At 59.1% G+C, this 17,739-nt stretch overlaps 3 protein-coding genes across 9 annotated transcripts; 2 read left to right on the top strand and 1 right to left on the bottom strand.

Annotated features, from left to right (window-relative positions):
• Positions 1-109: 109 nt before the first annotated feature.
• MZB1 (marginal zone B and B1 cell specific protein) lies at positions 110-1,452 on the top strand. Its single transcript, XM_063168460.1, has 4 exons — positions 110-325; positions 581-687; positions 864-968; positions 1,044-1,452. The coding sequence occupies exons 1-4, from the start codon at positions 134-136 to the stop codon at positions 1,216-1,218; spliced, it is 579 nt and encodes a 192-aa protein (XP_063024530.1). The 5' UTR covers positions 110-133; the 3' UTR covers positions 1,219-1,452.
• Positions 1,453-1,516: 64 nt separating this feature from the next.
• On the top strand, positions 1,517-7,406 carry SLC23A1 (solute carrier family 23 member 1). Of its 4 annotated transcripts, none has more exons than XM_063168457.1 (15): positions 1,517-1,641; positions 2,114-2,185; positions 2,375-2,476; positions 2,565-2,722; positions 2,797-2,885; positions 2,962-3,029; positions 4,148-4,329; positions 4,956-5,076; positions 5,177-5,333; positions 5,490-5,637; positions 5,757-5,862; positions 5,939-6,068; positions 6,227-6,370; positions 6,499-6,594; positions 6,705-7,406. In XM_063168457.1, the coding sequence occupies exons 1-15, from the start codon at positions 1,606-1,608 to the stop codon at positions 6,941-6,943; spliced, it is 1,848 nt and encodes a 615-aa protein (XP_063024527.1). In that variant the 5' UTR covers positions 1,517-1,605; the 3' UTR covers positions 6,944-7,406. The 4 variants fall into 4 exon arrangements, with proteins under 4 accessions (XP_063024527.1, XP_063024526.1, XP_063024529.1 ...); XM_063168456.1 differs by having other exon boundaries at positions 2,372-2,476; XM_063168459.1 differs by lacking the exon at positions 2,114-2,185 and having other exon boundaries at positions 1,602-1,641.
• Positions 7,407-9,182: 1,776 nt separating this feature from the next.
• Positions 9,183-17,401, bottom strand: PAIP2 (poly(A) binding protein interacting protein 2). Of its 4 annotated transcripts, none has more exons than XM_063168455.1 (4): positions 17,308-17,401; positions 13,787-13,952; positions 11,512-11,691; positions 9,183-10,311 (listed from the first exon to the last, which is right to left on the bottom strand). In XM_063168455.1, exons 2-4 carry the CDS (start codon positions 13,922-13,924, stop codon positions 10,246-10,248), a joined length of 384 nt encoding a protein of 127 aa, XP_063024525.1. In that variant the 5' UTR covers positions 13,925-13,952; positions 17,308-17,401; the 3' UTR covers positions 9,183-10,245. The 4 variants fall into 4 exon arrangements, with proteins under 4 accessions (XP_063024525.1, XP_063024523.1, XP_063024522.1 ...); XM_063168453.1 differs by having other exon boundaries at positions 13,787-13,946; positions 17,308-17,382; XM_063168452.1 differs by lacking the exon at positions 17,308-17,401 and adding an exon at positions 14,903-15,063.
• Positions 17,402-17,739: the final 338 nt, after the last annotated feature.

Genomic DNA, 17,739 nt, shown 5'->3' with positions numbered 1-17,739 from the left:
TTATAGCCCGCCCCACGGTTTATAACCCGCCCCGGGGGTTCATAGCCCGCCCCGGGGATTCATAGCCCGGTTTGCAGCCCGGCCGGGGGGTTTGCAGCCACCCCACGCCTCCGCCCCGCGCTCTCGGAGCAGAATGCGGGCGGCGCTGGCAGCGTGGCTGGTGCTGACCCTGCTGGGGGGGACAGGGGCCGAGGACACGTGCGGGGACCCCCCCGCAGCCCCGTCCCGCTCCGTCCCCGCGCCCCAGCTGAGCCCCGAGGAGCGGCTCTCGCCCCACATGCCCGAATCGCTGCGCTGTGACGCCTGCCACGCCATCGCCTTCCAGGTTGGGAGCGGGGACACGGCACCCCAAAAGCGGCAGTGAGAACCCTTGTGGGGAGGCTTCAGCCTGGGGAGATGCTGCTGCTCCTCATCGGCACCTTAAAGAAGCCTTTTGGGCTCTTCATGGACCCTCTGACCCAGATGTGCTTCCACTGCTGGGGCCGCACAGAGCGGGGTGCAGAGCCCAGCCCCGCTGGGGACCGGGGTCACGGACAGGCTGCCACCCCCAGTGCCCCGATTCTGCCTTTTCTCACCCCAGATTGAGGAGCAGCTGCGCAAGGCAGAAGGGAAGGTGGGCAAGAAGGCTCTGAAGGAGTCGGACTACATAGAGGTGCTGGAGAGGAGCTGCTCGCAGGACTGGGAGAGGTGAGCAGGGTGTCCCCGGGATGGGGGTGTCCCTGGGATCAGGGTGATCCCGGCTACGGGCGAGTCCGCAGGGGTCAGAATGTCCCTGAGGATGGCGGTGTCTCAGGGATCTGGTCTCCCCAGGGACAGGGGTGTCCCCAGCGACCACTTTGCCTCCAACCCCCCTCTCCCCGCAGTTACGGGGTGCTGGAGCTGGACGGGCAGAAGCGGCTGTCGGGGCCGGGGCTGCCGAGCCAGCAGTCCCTGAGCGTGCTGGTGTCGGGGGGACCGTGGCCGGGCAGGTGAGCGGGGGTTCGGCGGTGCAGGGGGGCCGGGCAGGGTCCCCTCTATCCCGGTGACCCCGCGGCTCCTCGCAGGCTCTCCAAGCTGTGCCTCGGCTACGTGGGCGAGCGGGGCGAGGCGCAGATTTACAGCGCGCACCGGCGGGGCCCGGCCGCGCTGCGGCAGCTGCTGTGCCACGGCGACAAGGGACCGTGCGCCGGCCGCAAGGAGCGCCCGGAGCCCCGCAAGGCGCCGCAGAACGAGCTGTAGCCCGCCGTGGTTAATGCTTAATGCCCCGGCGACCTTCGGAGCCGACTTCGTCCCCGGCGGGAGCCGACACGTGCCGGGGTGGGCGCCTCGCCGCTGTCGCCTGTCACCGATGTCGCCGCTGTCGCTCGGTGTCCGCTCGGGCGAGCGGGGAATTACTGTGTAACCCACGGGCTCCAATGTTTCACCGGGCGCTGCTCCGGGCGGGGGCAGCCCCAATTAAAGGAGTTAATGGCTGATCCGTGCCGGGGCTGCGCTCGCCGCTTTCACAACCCCCAGCCAATGGCCGCCCTCCCCCCGCCACCGCCACCGCCCGGCCGGGGACTAAAGTCCTTCCCACGGCCATAAAACCCCCCGAGCAGCGACAGCGCCGCCGGGAAGCGTCCGAGGATGGGGACCCGCTCGGGAGACCTGGCTCAGCCCCAGGTGAATGCAGGCGCCGTCCCTGTCCCCATCCCCATCCCTTCCTCGGTGTCATCCCAGGGCGGTGGGGAGGGAGGTGGTGGCCGGGCACACCGACCCGGCGATGGCCAGCTCAGGGTCAGGATGCCCTGCTGGGGCTGCCAAAGGCCAGGGGGAGCCTGGGGACTGCGGTGAATCGCGGGACCGAGGGGACACGCTGGAATGCTGCGGCTGGGACCGGCCGTGCCACCTTTCCCATCACCTGCAGGGGGGATCCCCCTCCAGACTTTCCAGGAACAAAATACAAGGCAGGGATCGGTGGGTTTGGGAGCCCAGACCCCTCCTGGAGGTCAGAGCGGGCACCGGGTGGGACTGACAGGAAACACGCTGGGCCATGGCCCGGTGTCACCCGCGTCCCTCAGAGCAGAGCCCAGCCCCTCCCCGAGGGACACCCGGGGCCGCACTGACCCAGCTCCTCCCTCGTCCCCACTGCCAGAATGGGAACTTGGCTCTGGGCCCCGCGGGCTCCCCGCACGCCCCTGGGAAGGAGCTGCCTGTGGCGGGCAGGGTGAGTACCGGGCACCCCGTGGGCAGCACCGCACCCCAAATCCATCTGTGACACCCCTGCGGATGGAGCCCGGCCAGCCGGGACCCCTCCCCTCCCCGCGGGCACAGGGGCTCCCATGGGGCCGGGTGGGCTGCCCGTCCCCGCACGCAGTCCCAGGGTGAGACAGGCTGAGCTGTGCCCCCCCAGCAGGAGCCCGGGGCGGGCACCAGGCCCCCCCGGCCGGAGGTGGACATGCTCTACAAGATCGAGGACGTGCCCCCCTGGTACCTCTGCATCCTGCTCGGCTTCCAGGTACAGCCTGGCAAGTGTCAGACCCCAAATCCCCGTTCCCCGCGGTGTGGGGCACCCCCAGCCCCGCTGAGCCCCCCTCGCCCCCCAGCACTACCTGACGTGCTTCAGCGGCACCATCGCCGTGCCCTTCCTGCTGGCCGAGAGCCTGTGCGTGGGCAAGGACCAGCTCACCGTCAGCTACCTCATCGGCACCATCTTCACCTGCGTGGGCATCACCACCCTCATCCAGACCACCGTGGGCATCAGGTAGAGCCACGGCCCCACGGGCCCCGTGCCCAACCCCGGGCACAGGCACGGGATCCACCCCTCTGTCCCCGCAGGCTGCCGCTCTTCCAGGCCAGCGCCCTGGCCTTCCTCGTGCCCGCCAAGTCCATCCTGGCCCTGGACAAGTGGCGATGCCCACCTGAAGGTGAGGGCAGGGGGGTGCAGGGGGTGCCCGGCTGCTCCCCGACCCCCAGGACCACCTCACCGCCCTCCATCCCCAGAGGAGATCTACGGCAACTGGTCCCTGCCGCTCAACACGTCGCACATCTGGCAGCCCCGCATGCGAGAGGTACAGACTGCCACGACACTGCCACCACCCTGCCACCACACTGCCACCACACTGCCACCACCCTGCATCATCCTGCCACCACACTGCCACCACACTGCCACCACACTGCCACCACAGTGCCACCACACTGCCACCACCCTGCATCATCCTGCCACCACACTGCCACCACCCTGCCACCACACTGCCACCACACTGCCACCACACTGCCACCACACTGCCACCACCCTGCATCATCCTGCCACCACACTGCCACCACCCTGCCACCACACTGCCACCACCCTTCATCATCCTGCCACCACCCTGCCACCAGCCTTCATCATCCTGCCACCACACTGCCACCACACTGCCACCACCCTGCACCATCCTGCACCACCCTGCCACCACACTGCCACCACACTGCCACCACCCTGAACCATCCTGCCACCCCCTGCCACCAACCTGCCATAATCCTCCCTCAGTCCTGACACCAACCTGCCACAATCCTGCCACAATCCTGCCACCATCCTGCCACCACCCTGCCACCATCCTGCCACCACCCTGCACCATCCTGCCACCACTCTGCAGCATCCTGCCACCCCCTGCCACCAACCTGCCACAATCCTCCCTCAATCCTGGCACACCCTGCCACCAACCTGCCACCATCCTGCCACGACCTTGCCACCACCCTGCACCATCCTGCACCACCCTGCCACCCCCTGCCACCCCCTGCCACCACCCTGCCACCCCCTGCCACCACCCTGCACCATCCTGCACCACCCTGCCATCACCCTGCCATGATCCTGCCACCACCCTGCCACCCTCTGCCACCACCCTGCACCACCCTGCCACCACCCTGCCACCACCCTGCCACCCTCTGCCACCACCCTGCACCACCCTGCCACCACCCTGCCACCACCCTGCCACTATCCTGCCCCATCCTGCACCATCCTGCACCACCCTGCCACCCTCTGCCACCACCCTGCCACCACCCTGCCACCACCCTGCACCATCCTGCACCACACTGCCACCACCCTGCCACCCCCTGCCACCCCCTGCCACCACCCTGCCATGATCCTGCCACCACCCCGTGGCACCCTGACTCCCCAGCAGGCTGCTGACACCCTCTCCGTGCCCTGCAGATCCAGGGGGCCATCATAGTGTCCAGCCTGGTGGAAGTGCTCATCGGGCTGCTGGGGCTCCCCGGGGCACTGCTCAGCTACATCGGGCCGCTGACCGTCACCCCCACCGTGTCCCTCATCGGACTCTCCGTGTTCCAGGCGGCCGGTGACCGGGCTGGCTCCCACTGGGGCATCTCTGTGCTGTATGGCATGGGGACACGGGGCACACGGGGCACATGGGGGACACGGGGCACACGGGGGACATGGGGGACATGGGGACAGGAGGGCAGGGTTGTCCAACACAGAGCCAGGAGGATGTCAGGGGTGGGAGGTGATGCCTTGTGAAGGCCGACCTAGAACAGAGGCTGGACAGAGCTAAAGAATAAAGCAGGGATTTATTAGGAGGCTTCAATGGATGCGCCTTGGGCAGCACAAGAGCCCAACCAAGGCTGCACCCAAGATGAACTAAAATGATCACAAAATGCACAACTGGTCACAGGAGTCTGTCACTTTGATCAGTTCTGCTCCATTAGCATATTGGAGTTAATTGTCCAATTACAGCTCCAGCCCAGGCAGTCCCATCCTGCTTGTTTATCTCTCCTCGGCCCACGTTGTTTCTGCTCTTGGGCCTGAGATTTGGATCACAACACAACAATTTGTCCTTGATGCCCAGCTAGAGAAGGAATTGTTTTGTCTCCATGCTCCGTGCAGAGAGCTCACCATCCCCTAAAATGCAGCTCAGAATTACACACTAAAGCAGCACAGAATCTGAAAAATATAAAAGCTGAAACCCGAGGCATCAGAGGGATCCCATCTGTCTCTCCCCCAGGACCATCTTCCTGATTGTCCTGTTTGCCCAGTACCTGCGGCAGGTCGCCATCTGCCTGCCCGGCTACCGGCGGGGCCGCGGCTTTGTCCTGCTCCGCGTCCAGATCTTCAAGATGTTCCCGGTAGGGGCTGGCTGGGAGCATCCTGGGGCGGCCCCACATTGCCCCGTTTGCCCCAGGCGGGCTCGGGAGCGGTGCGGGAGGGTGCCGTGTGTGCCCGCAGATCATCCTGGCCATCATGCTGGTGTGGCTCATCTGCTACGTGCTGACCCGCACCGGAGTGTTCCCCAGCCGGCCCGACGAGTACGGCTACAAGGCCAGGACGGACGCCCGCGGGGAGATCCTGTCCGTGGCACCCTGGTTCCGTGTCCCCTACCCCTGTGAGTGCCCCGATACCCCTTTGCCCTGGGGATGTGGGGACCTGGTGCGGCATCACCGGGGCTGGGAAACACCCGGGGGGCCCAAATGGCACCGGTGAGCACCGGCTGGGGGGTCCTGGGCTGTCCCCAGCCCTGAGATGCTCTGCCCCCGGGCAGGCCAGTGGGGGCTGCCCACGGTGACCTCCGCAGCCGTGCTGGGCATGTTCAGTGCCACGCTGGCGGGCATCATCGAGTCCATCGGGGACTACTACTCCTGTGCCCGGCTGGCAGGAGCACCGCCGCCCCCGGTGCACGCCATCAACAGGTACAGCCGGCTGCTCCCCCCTCCACGGCACCTCACTCGCACCGCAGCATCTCTGGACACCGGTCAGGGAGGCTGCAGGACAGTGGGATGGGCACCAGCCCCGCCGTGTTGTTCCGCAGGGGCATTTTCACCGAGGGCATCTCCTGCATCATCGCGGGGCTCCTGGGAACCGGCAATGGCTCCACGTCCTCCAGCCCCAACATCGGCGTCCTGGGCATCACCAAGGTACCGGGGCCGGGGCGGGTCCGGGCTGGGCCGGGGGGCGCAGGCTCCGTCACCGGCTGCCGCTGTCCGTGCGCAGGTGGGGAGCAGGAGGGTGATCCAGTACGGCGCCGGGATCATGCTCCTGCTGGGCACCATCGGCAAATTCACGGCGCTCTTCGCCTCCCTGCCCGACCCCGTGCTCGGCGGGATGTTCTGCACCTTGTTCGGTAAGTGAATGCCCCAAACGCAGCCCTGGGCCAGGTCCCCGCAGCCCCGGGGCCGGTGAGCCCGAGGGCGGCTATGGGGGAACGGAGGCCCCTCGCACCCACTCGCGGCTGGGCCAGCCCCGGCTCCCCCGCCTGCATCGCCGCCTCTCTGCCGGCAGGAATGATCACGGCCGTCGGCCTCTCCAACCTGCAGTTCGTCGACATGAACTCCTCCCGAAACCTCTTCGTGCTGGGCTTTGCCATGTTTTTCGGGCTGGTGCTGCCGAACTACCTGGATTCCCACCCCGGGGCCATTAACACAGGTACGGCCCCACGGAGAGCCGCGGTTTGGGCACTTTGGGGAGACAGGAGCGCAGATCTACCGGGGAGCAGCGGGGAAATCCGGCTCCTCCTCCTCACAGCATCCCGGCCCCGTCCCACGCTGTCGCAGGTGTCCCCGAGCTGGACCAGATCCTGACGGTGCTGCTGACCACGGAGATGTTCGTTGGGGGCACTCTTGCCTTCATCCTGGACAACACCATCCCGGGTAACGGGGCACACGGGCGGGCAGGGGCAGCGGGGCTGGGGCAGGTTCCTCTCGGTTTAAAGCTGCCAGGGGGGATGGCGGGGCCGGGGGTGACACCGGACACCCCGCAGGGACCCAGGAGGAACGAGGGCTGGTGCAGTGGAAGGCAGGAGCGCACTCGGACAGCTCGAGCAGCGCCAGCCTGAGGAGCTACGACTTCCCCTTCGGCATGGGCGCGGTGCGGAGCAGCCGCTGGCTCCGGAACGTGCCCATCTGCCCGGTGTTCACCGGGTTCCGGGCCCGGCCGGGCGGCAGCGGCTCGGTGGCCGCACAGGGCCCGGACGGGGGCTCGGTGTGCACCAAGGTCTGAGCCAGGGGCGCTCAGGTCCTGCCCCAGCGCCGGAGGAGCCGAGCCGAGCTCCCGGGGGGCTCTCGGGGTTCGGCAGCGCCCACCAAGGGCACGGCCAAGGCTGCTCGGCTTGAACGCGGGGCTGGGGAAACACAACGCTGCTCCTGGGGACACCCCGAGCTCCGGGGCACAGCCTGGGCACCGCCACCCCGTGCCACGCTCCACACGAAGCTCTCCTGGCTGAGACTCGCGCAGCGCTCGCTGGAGCCCCTCAGCCACACCGGAGCCGGCCAGAGCCCCGGAGCCACCGACTCCCACCCGGGGCCACCGACTCCCACCCGGGGCCGCGGATTTTCACCGCGCTGTGCCCTCGGCTCCGGCACGGTGAGCCAGCAGCTGGCACGGGCTCTGCGTGGGGCAGGGTCCAGACCAGCCTTAGGATGCCTAACTTAAGATGACGCATTAAATAAGATAATATATTCAAGTGCACGTGCGCCACCAGTGTCTGTGCTGCCTCCTGCACCGTTCCCTCGCCCTTTGTGCACCTTTGATCCTGCTCCTCCTGGGCTGCCAGGCACTCAGACACCCTGGAGTTCTTCCAGACGGGCTCTGCCTGAACCCGGGGCTGCGGAAGAGGCAGCTCAGCACAAACCCTTCCTGGCCCGGGAGCTCTGGAGCGCTGGCCCTGTCCTGGCCGTGCTGGTGACACTGCCCCAATGCCCCAGGCTGCTCTCAGCTGCAGCCACGGAGGTGGCTGACCCACACCACAGCGGGGTCAGGCCAGTCCTTGGCCTGGATTTAGCACCAAAGTTGAGCTGAGGCAACATTGCACAACCCTGTCACAGCTCGGGGTGGCACTGTCACACACTCACTCCCAAGCCTGAGCAGGGAGAGAAGTGAGAAAATCCGTTAAAAGTGAAGTTGAGGGAAAAAAAATCACCCCAAGTTAAAATAACCCCCCAAGGGATGCAATACAATCACTCCCCACCTCCCAGAGCACCAGCCAGGCTCTGAGCCCCTCTTTGGCTGCTGTCCTGGTGCTGAGCAGAGTGTGACAGTGTGTGACACTGCTCTGGCCAGTGGGATCCCCTCCCATGTCCTTGTCCCCACCCACTGGGGCAGGAGCCGGACTAAGAGGGAGTCTGGGGGCAGTGCCAGCACTGCTGTGCCAGGTCCGGGTGCCACCCCTCTGCTGCAGTCACACCCCGAACCCAGCATCACAGGGCAGCTCCTCCCCAGTGAACATCCCAGTGCTACGGGACACAGCAGAGGCATCAACCCAGCTCCAGCCTGGCTGCTCCACGTGCTGGCTCCTGGCTGCTGCACTCAGCTGCCACCACCCCGAGGTGACAGTGGCCAGGCCAATGCTCGTGGACAAACTGCAGCCATGCAGGACTCGCTGTGGAACTCCCACTGCAGAGAGAAACCAGCTGTGTGTTATTTGCTGACCTTTTCCTTTAGGTGCTCGAGTCTTAACTCTCCCCAGGTCAGTGGAAATCCTGGAGACATTTTGCCAGCTCTGTGTGCTGGAAGGGAAGGCGGTGCCCAGCACGGAGCCGGGGTAGCTCCATGACTGTTCTGCAGAGCAGAGCAGAGCAGAGCAGAGCAGAGCAGAGGGGGTTGGTGCAGCTCCCCCAGCAGGGAGAGGCTCTCCTGACACAGGGCAGCACCTGTGGGAAGGCCCCGCCTCACCCTGCCCGTCCTGCAAAGCTGCAGCCCAGCTGGGCCTCACTTTAATCCAAGCTGAAAAAGGAGATACAACGAGGCTGGGCTGTCCTGAGCAGGCTCTGGGCTTGATCCTTGTGGGTCCAACTCAGGGTGTTCCATGAAACAAGAGTGGATGGGGCTGCAGAAGCTGTTGGGCCAGCACTCGACTCCAGCTCTGGGGCTCCAGTGCCAGGCACCAGCAGCAGCTTCTGAGAGCCCTCAGCTGCTCCTGGGGCTGCCAGCAGGGCCAGCCTGGGAACAGCCACAGGGAAAATGATGGGAGAGCATGGAGAGGGAGGAGGGGAACAAATCCCATCCCTGGAAGCATCCAAGGCCAGGCTAGACAGGGCTTGGAGCAGCCTGGAACAGTGGAAGGCATCCCTGCCCATGGAACTGGGTCTCTCAAGTCTCTTCCAAGCCAGAGCAGTCTGTGATTCCATGAAGAGTCCAGCTCCAGCCACGATCCTGGGGGTTCCACAGTGCCAGCCCTGTCCTCCACATGCTGCCAAGTGAGTTCCCATGCCAGATGCCCAGTTATGAGACAGCCACCACATCAGTTCTACTATTATTTATTTTTTTAAATATTTTTGAAAAAATATAATTTTTTTACAATATTTTCAACTTAAACACTATTCACACTGAACACGTATGGCAGCTTAACCTACCCAAATATGAAGTTTAAGAAGCCAAAACTGTTCTAGCTTTATTAAAAGAAAAAAAAAAACAACAACCAAAAAACAAAACAAAAAAAAAACCCCAAAAAAGTCGTTGTGCTGTAGACTATTGTGTAGTGATGATTAAACAAAGCAAGGGAAAAGCACCACTCAAATCACTAATGCTGGGGTTTGCCTGGTTAAATCCAGCTGTGGGGAGTTGGATGCTAAGGGTTCCATGGGCAGTGCTGTGTGGGATGCCTGTTCTTGGCAGGAACTGTGATGGATCTCACACCTCCCTGAACAGCACGGGAAGGGAAGGGAAGGTTTCTAACATGATCACACACTGCAAAGGACAGGGAACTGCTTCCTCCCAAATGCCTGGATGTTAGTTCAGGAGCTGAGATCTACGACTCTGCACAGGTCTGTGAGATTTGGGGTAAGCTCACGCTGCTTCCCAGGATCACGATGTTTTGTAAGGGGGGAAATTAACATTAGTAACAACACTGATACCTCAAAGGAAAGTTAGCTAATTTGCATAACAATCAGATCTCCTCACTTTCACTTGGAAGTTAAGGCATTATCAGGTGCAAGCTAGCACCAGTTAACACATCTTTAGTTAAAAACAGACCATTCACCGCAAATTCCAAGTCCTGTTTAAAAAGTCAGAGTCTGCAGAAGGTTTTATTAACGTGGTACTTTGTCTCAACTTGACTGGTGCTTCTTACCTCACTGCCTCCTTCGCACAGAGCCAGGGCCCAATTATGTTTCCATTAAACTTTTGACAGATTTACTTAATAACAGTCTCAGCACTTTTATTGAGCATGCAAGACTAACAAAACTTTGGCAATGCATAAGTGTAACACAGTGACAAGAAGAGAGAGCTTTTACAATTAAATCTTCTAATACTGGCTTCACAGTGTGGAAATTGTGCTACATCCACCAAAAGAGGGCCCAGTCTACTCAAATGTTTAAGTACTTCACCCCAGGAACAAACTCCTTTGCGTTTGGATTCAGATTACTCTTGACCTGAGGAAGGGAAGAACAGAAATCAGGGTGAATTGTTATTTTCAGCTTCCATTTTCAAGCTGAAGACAATTAAAGGCAAAGGTTTATGGATTTAGAGGAACAATCAGGTATACAATAGGCTTCTTACACTTAGCAGCAGTCTATAATCCCCAGAAAAGCCCATTCCTCTCCCTGAGTGCTACTCCCTGAGTTGTCCAACCTTCCTTAGCTCCACCTGAAGTTTCAGCTGGATGAGGGCTCAGGGAATAAGCAGCAAACCACAGGCATGCACCAAACACAGCAGCTTCCCCCTCGTGCTGAAATAGCCTTTTCTCAAGTTGAGCTGTTAAAACGTGCCATGAGGTTTTTAAATTTTGCTTATTTAAGCAAGAGGTGACTTGTTCCAGGAACTTCAGCCACTTCTGGGAATCTCATGTGTATGAGCACTGTATTGATTTTTTACATGTCTCTGTCTGTGGCTCCCCTGTCCTGCCCCCTGGCAAGCTGCTGCTGCTCCATGTCCTGCAGTTCAAGGTGGGCACCAGCACCTTCAAAAGGAGTTCTTTATCACAAAGAAATGGAGGATTAGGCTTTTCTGATCCTCACTGAGGCTGAAACTGCTGCCTGCAGCTGCTTCAGCTTGGGAAAGTCATGGTCTGCATCTGAATCTCAGAGCAGTTGTGTGACAGGATCACGTGGGGTCTGTGCTCTGTTAGAGCAACTGTGGATTCTGTGAGGGAAAAGAAGCACATGCTGCCCTTTCCTTTGGGTTGAGCTCTGCACAGAAGTCAGGCAGCAAAAAGAGGGAAACAGTTACAGTTTGGCTGCTTTCCCCTTCCCTAGAATTGTTCCAGGGATCTGCTGTGGCTCTCCCAGTCCCAACCAGACCCTGGGACAGGGCCCAGACCAGCCCAACGTGTCAGTGCTGGCAGATGCCCAGTGACCCTTTCCCAGCCCTGGCTCCACTCAGGGCCCTTCTTTCATAACCTCCCACCCACTCCTGGAGTTGTGCCATGGGAAAGGCTCCACGTGGGTATGAAGAAAGCCACCAAACAGGTCACATCCCATGGAGACACCTCCTTCCCACCTACTCTGCACAGCCAGGCAGGGTTTAGCAGGCTCCTTTCTGCTGGAAGGACTTTCTCCTGCCATAAGCAGCAATAAGCCCCAGCCTTGCACAAAGACTTGAGCTTTAGAAACAGAATGAGGAGCTGAGCTTACCACCAGATCCTCCAGCGATGAGCTGTCACTGATAACAAGGTCATTGAACTGGTCCTGGATTTGATCCATTGTTTGTGGGAGATCACGGGCTGGAATGAACCACTCATGCTCCTCCTCCTCTTCCAGCATCTCCTGGAAACAGCGCTCGATAAATTCTTCTTCCCACAACTCCTCTTCGATCTGTGCAATGAAAAGAAACTGTTTCAGCAACAGATCCATTGTGGGCTCATTCCCAGGTGTGTGCACCCAGCTGTCAGCAGCACCCCAGCACCACATCCATGCAGCAAGGACATCAGTGCTTTGTGCAAGGGATTGGGGCTGCAGCTGAAAGGGAGAGGCAGGAGAACCCCCCCAGCCCCAGCTGTTTGGTTTGCAGCTTGTTATGACCTGAAGTAGAAGGAAAATGTAGGTCCCAAGCAAAGATTTCAGCTGTACCAACTGGTCTGGACTGAGCTCGCTGCAAGTATGAGGAAGGGAGCTGTGCCAAGACCCAGAGCCAGGAAACACTCCCCAGGAAAGTGTCCTGTGGGACTCCTGGGGAAAAAATAACCCCTGCCTGTCACCTGGAACAAGCAGCCTCTGCTGGCTGCCAGCGTGTGCTCACCCACTGTGCTCTCCTGGGGAACCCCACCTGATGGCAGCAGCTGGGAGGAATGCAGCCCTGCTGTCCTGGGAGCAGCACAAACCAAGCCAGGCAGAACTGGCACTGCAGAGATTAAAGCAGTTTGCCCTGGTTGTTCAGTAAAGGAGCTTTGGAGCGAGATCATCCTACAAACTTTCCATGTCCTGAATCAGAGTGTGTAAGAGAGGAAAGCAGGGAAACAGAAGCTGGTGTGAAGGACTGGCCCAGACACAAGGGAATGGAAAATTGATTCAGGACAGATTTAGAAGTTCACTCAGTGGAAGCTCGAACAAGTTTTCCCATCTACCCTTTGCTCTGAAATCAAACACCTCCTCAGTCCTGGAGTGGAAATTCAGTTACCACAAACACCAAATCAAAAACATTAACACCAGATTATCAGGAGTGCTGTGCAATCTGGGTCCTTGCCCTTGGGGCAAACACACCCACGAGCTCACCTGGTGCTCTGGGCAACGGGGACTCATCCTCACATGCTCAGAGGCACCGAGGGCTGACTCAGTGATTCCCCAGAGCAGCACTCCCTCCAGGAGGCACTGCCTCCCTCCTGCTGGGGCACATGGTCACAGGCTCCTGTTACACAGGGCTTGCCCAGCTCCAGGGGCTTGGTTACAGGCCTGTACCCCTACAGGTGCCTCCATGGCAGCTCCAGCAGCGCTAAACAACATTTAATTCCCTAAATGCTGGAAATTAGGACTGCCTGTTTTTATTTTCCAGCTCCAGTTTAACTTGCTCAGGCTCCCAGAGGGCTGTGTCTGCAGCAGCAGGTGACCAGGCTGTCCCAGCTGTGTCTGAGCATGACCCTTCTCCCCTCAGACTCCCACCTTTCCTCTGCTCTGACAATGGAATCTGTGCCTGAAAAATCATGGCACAGCTGAGCTCCTTTCCAGAGAACTACACGCCCTGTATACTAACAGTGGGATAGTTCCCAGGGGGAAAAAGCCACCAAACAGGAAACAATGCACAAGAGAAGAGAGGTTTTGTGAGCAAACCTGGCTCTGAGTGAGCTCAGAGCTGCTGGCACCCTGAGGATCCTGTGCTGGTAACTCAGCACCCTGCACAGGCAGCAGCTATGGAGGGCACAGAGCAAGCTGGGAATGGGAAAGGGGTGTGGAAAGAGGTGGGCTGTCCCCAGTCTCCAGAGCAGGAGAGAAAAGGGTGACAGAGGCAAGGTGGCAGAGGAAGGTAAGGCTTCCTTCCCACGGGATGGTGAAGGGAGCTCTAAGACTCAAGTATTAAAATGAGCAGCTGTCACCAGCACCCTGAGGAGCAGCAGGGCTGTTCCCAAGGCAGGTGTGCACCTGGAATTCCCCAGCTCAGCACTGGGGCACTCAGCACGTCCACACACGAACGCCTCCCAGGCCAGCCCTTCCCAAGTGCCACGTACTTCTGTCAGCTCTCTGCTCTCCCCTCCCTCCTGCAGAAGCAGGGAATTAATTAATGGATGCATTAGAATGTGCTGCACTTCCTGTATTTTCCACCAGGACTGCAGAAGATCAGCAAGGGAGAGCTGTTTGTTCCCCAGGATCACTCCAGAGAGCCCATCTGAAGGAGGGTAAGTGGTGGACCCCAGCTCTGTCCCTTCAGCTGGGAAGGGACAAAGGACAGAGGGGCCATGCAAAGCAGGGAGTTACTTGCCTGCCTGTTGAACTCCTCCTCGTTCTCCATCCACATGTACTCAGCAAAGGGGTTGTCATCCTCGTGGGAGTGCCCGTTGATGATCACATCCTCGCTGATGATGCTGGGGCTGGTACTGCTGCGACTCGGGTCCTTCATGGCTGCCACTCCGATCCCAAACCTGCAACTGAGGAGAGCACCATCAAACCCCTGCAGGCTCCTCATTCCCTGCTGCTCCAGCCCAGCCCAAGGGAGCAGAGGCTGCACCTGCATTCAGGGGCTCCAGGCAGCCTGGCCCTGACTGCAGCAGGGCTGTGAGATCACAGCAAGCAGCGGCATCACAAGCACCGTCCCCATTGTGTGCGGATTCCAGGCACAAATTAATTTCCCAAACTGAACCTCACCCAAGCCAAGCACCACAGCCAATGAAAAGCGACAGGAAAAAACAGTAGGAAACCTGCCAGTAGGAAAATATTTAAACACTCAAAAGGAGAATTTGTTTTCCAAAGCAATTCTAAGTGTTGTGTGTGATGGCACGAGCCAGGTTTCACAGCCCTTTCCTGCTGGGAAACCTTGCAGTGAGCAGAAACCACGAGGAACTGACCCTGCACAGGGCCACCTGGAAATCTGTGTGTTCTGAGGTGACACAACACTGCTGCCCTTCTGTGCCATGCCCAAACAAACAGATCAACACTGGAAAAGCTCAGTATTTGTTGGATACTAACACTGGGAGTATCAATTTTCTCTAAACAGTACACAAAGCCAGGTAACGTCATGAAAAAAGACCTAAAAAAAACCTGACAAAAAATCCATGACTCAAGTCAAATTTTAATGTTTTTCTCATGTTAAAATTCGCAATGAAAAGTGAAAATATTTTTATTTTATTAACAAAACTTAGTTGTCTGCATATCAAAGAGTGCCTTCTTCAGAGAGGAGGGTGTTAAAATGCAGCCTTGTTGTTATTAGAGTACAAGGGCTTATCACCCAGCACCTCACATTTTTCTCTTTGCATTCCAGTTGGTTCTGTTATCTAGGGAATTAATGCAAGCTTGGGTTCAAAACTCTTGCTGATACCAGCTAAAAACCTGCCACATCTGAGTGACAAGTTAAGAAAAGCACAAAGCAGAAGGAACCTGCCTGCCTTGCTGTGCTCCACGTTTCTCTATCAAAGGCAAAGCCCAGCACAGAAGTCACTGCAGCTCCCTGGAAGTGCCACGACTGGAGCAGATGCTTGTATTCCACTGGGTATTCCAGCAAGGAAAACAGGTTCTTTTTGGTGTTCTTTCAACACAATTTTGCTGAGGATTACTGGCAGCATTTACATAAAACAGGAAAGGACGTTGTGTTTAACACCCCGATTCAAGCTTGAAATTGCTTTAAGCCACTTCAGCTGTTCCCAAACCAACACATGGGATGGAGTACAGGAAATAAAGCCTAAAAAACCCAAATTTCTTTCCCCCCCCCTTTTGACTATCATGTCTTTTCACCTTCTCTTTTATGGAGCTAGTCTTGACATAATTATTTTCCTGAAAGTAACTGCCTCAGCAGTGAGGAACTCAGGCAGCTTCTACACAAAGGTGACTGTACCCAGACAAGTCCAGAATGGTAAAAATAATTAAAAAACCAACCCAAACCCAACAAACCAACCCTACTTGTTTGTGTAAAAGCTTGGAAGGGTAATTTGTTGAATCACGGGCCAGCTTTCCCATTTCTGAAGCGTTCCCACCAGACAGGAGCTCCAGCTTTAGGAGGGAGGGAGGGAGGGAAGTGCAGCTTGGCCCAAACCAGCTTTGTCCACCACTGCCCAAGGGTGATGGGGATGATCTTCAAGGCTCATCTTCTCAGCCTGAACATTTCAAGTTTATCTGATGAAGCCCTCAGACCATTCATGCCTTTCCCACACTCACTTATCCTGCAGGAACTCTGAGGAAGCCCCAGGCTGGCTCCTCACTCACAGCACCCCTGATTTAATTTTCTGCAGCTTCCAACAGAACAAATAAACCTCCCAGAACAAATAAACCTTCCCATTTCTCCACTTTGAGACACAGACCAGGTTTCTGTGCTCACGTGTGGGGACAAGCTCAGTCTTGTTCCACCAGTACTGGTACAACCTTTTCAGTCAGGGGATTCTGAGGGCCAGAGCCAAATGCCACCTCAGTCTTGCAAAAAGTCCCAATCCAAGCAGGCTGCTGCAGGAAACAAGCCCCAGTGCCAGGCTACACTGCTGCTGGGAATAAAAATAACCCATTTTCCATCTGGGAGTAGGTGGGAAGCAGAGGAGCTCAAAGCTCCTCACTGTAGAAGAGGAAATGTAACACTGGCAGTGCTAAAGAACAGAAAACAGGGAGAATTCTGCCACGGTGACACACTGTGAGGTTCTGACCTAAGCTCCTCTGGGATTTTGGTGTGGAGTGGGGGTGGTGGAGCAAGCACACTGCAAGTGCATAAGGAAAGACATTAATAAAAAATAGTACTTGTATCTTAGGAATGAAGACAGAAATAAAAAATCCTGTTACAACAGGCTTTCAGCTAACCCTGAGCTGTTTTCTCTATGCAGTGTGCAGCTTGTTACTCCAGAACATCACTAAGGCCCAGTAATTCACCCATTTCCCTGAATTTTGCTGCAGTTACAGCCATGAAGAGCCCTTGACCGACCATCATTAAAATTCAGAGCTTTGTGACTGAAGAGGCTGCGTTTAAAACCCAGTCACGAAAGAAGATTATCCACTGCCTTCTCCGGAGGTGAGGTCAGGACTAATTCCAAGCAGCAACCACAGCTCCTTACCCGCCACAGAAAAAAGAGAATTATTAAGTAAAAAAAAAAATACAGTATTTGCTTTAGGCACCCAAAACTAACATGGTTTTAGTGGGAGCCGAAGATTAAAGGAAGGTGTTTTAGAGCAGCTGGGGCAGAAGTCAGCGACTTGTTTATCAGCCGGTGATTGCCCCTGCGAGTCGGCAGCACCGGCCCAGCTCCTCCTTATCTATCGAGATTAGCACACGGCTCTTATCGAGGGAGCTGATTAAAACCGCCTAATAATTATACTCGCCCAATAAACAGATTTCTTAATCAAATCCACGCGGGACGCCAGCGCTATCTGATAGAAACGCCTGGGAGGCCGCGCTGGAGGTTACCGAACGCAGCCGCCTCCCCCGCGCGGGGCTCAGCCGGGGCTTGTGGGAGCAGCGCCCCGCCAGGGACGGGGCCCCTGGGCGGCTGGGCGGCCCCGCTCCGGGGCCACGTTTCGGCAGCAGCGGGGCCGCGAGCCGGTGTTGTCGGTAGCCGGTGCCGGTAACCCCGGGCCCCGCGCTCGGCCCCGCGCGGGCGGTAACGCGGCAGGGCCGCCGCCCCCCGGCCCCGCTTTGTTCGGCACCAGCCGCCCCCGCAGGCCCCGGATGGCGCCGCAGACAATACCGAGGGGCGGCCCCGCCGCGGGGGGTGGAGGCCGCGGCCCGGCGCCGCCTCAGGGGAGGGGGCGGCGCCCTCGAGCCCCCGCGGCGGCGCCGGCGGTGCGTGCCCGGAGCCGTTCCCCGACTCTCACCTGCGGTGCGCAGAGGAGCCGCCGCTCCGCCGTGACCCGCCCGGACCCCACCGGACCCACCGGCCCCGCTCCGCTCCGCCCGGTCCGCGCTCGGCCCGGCCCGCCCCGCTCCGCCACACACCGCCGGACCTGACGTCACTTCCGCCAACGCCGGGCCCCCGCCGGCTCCGCCCCCCCTCCCCCGGAAGCGGCCGCGGCAGGCGCGCGGCAGGCCGCAGCATCGGCGGGGGGGCGGCGCGCTGCACACTGGGACGTGTAGTCTTTTCCCCCCACCCTCCTCCCGGCGCGCGGCATGCTGGGAGCTGTAGTCCCGCACGGCACCTGGCGGCCATTTCGCGTGGCGGCGCGGGGCACACCGGGAAGCGCAGTCCGGCGGGGCGGCCGCCATCTTGTGGCAGCGGCGGTGAGGGGGCGGGGGCCGAACACCCCCGG

This window comes from Melospiza melodia, chromosome 14 (assembly GCF_035770615.1).
Source record: "Melospiza melodia melodia isolate bMelMel2 chromosome 14, bMelMel2.pri, whole genome shotgun sequence".
Lineage (NCBI taxonomy): Eukaryota > Metazoa > Chordata > Aves > Passeriformes > Passerellidae > Melospiza > Melospiza melodia.
Note: the sequence above shows the minus strand (reverse complement) of the source record. Positions and strands in the feature narration are given on the sequence as shown.

Coding starts and splice junctions, on each gene's coding strand:
- MZB1 (XM_063168460.1), top strand. CDS start 134: ATGCGGGCGGCGCTGGCAGCGTGGCTGGTGCTGACCCTGCTGGGGGGG. Junction 688..863: donor TGCTCGCAGGACTGGGAGAG/GTGAGCAGGGTG, acceptor CTCTCCCCGCAG/TTACGGGGTGCTGGAGCTGG. Junction 969..1,043: donor GGGGGACCGTGGCCGGGCAG/GTGAGCGGGGGT, acceptor GGCTCCTCGCAG/GCTCTCCAAGCTGTGCCTCG.
- SLC23A1 (XM_063168456.1), top strand. CDS start 1,606: ATGGGGACCCGCTCGGGAGACCTGGCTCAGCCCCAG. Junction 6,069..6,226: donor GATGTTCTGCACCTTGTTCG/GTAAGTGAATGC, acceptor CTCTGCCGGCAG/GAATGATCACGGCCGTCGGC. Junction 6,371..6,498: donor CCCCGGGGCCATTAACACAG/GTACGGCCCCAC, acceptor ACGCTGTCGCAG/GTGTCCCCGAGCTGGACCAG.
- PAIP2 (XM_063168455.1), bottom strand. CDS start 13,924: ATGAAGGACCCGAGTCGCAGCAGTACCAGCCCCAGCATCATCAGCGAG. Junction 11,692..13,786: donor AGGAGGAGTTCAACAGGCAG/GCAAGTAACTCC, acceptor TTCATTGCACAG/ATCGAAGAGGAGTTGTGGGA. Junction 10,312..11,511: donor CATCGCTGGAGGATCTGGTG/GTAAGCTCAGCT, acceptor TCCCTTCCTCAG/GTCAAGAGTAATCTGAATCC.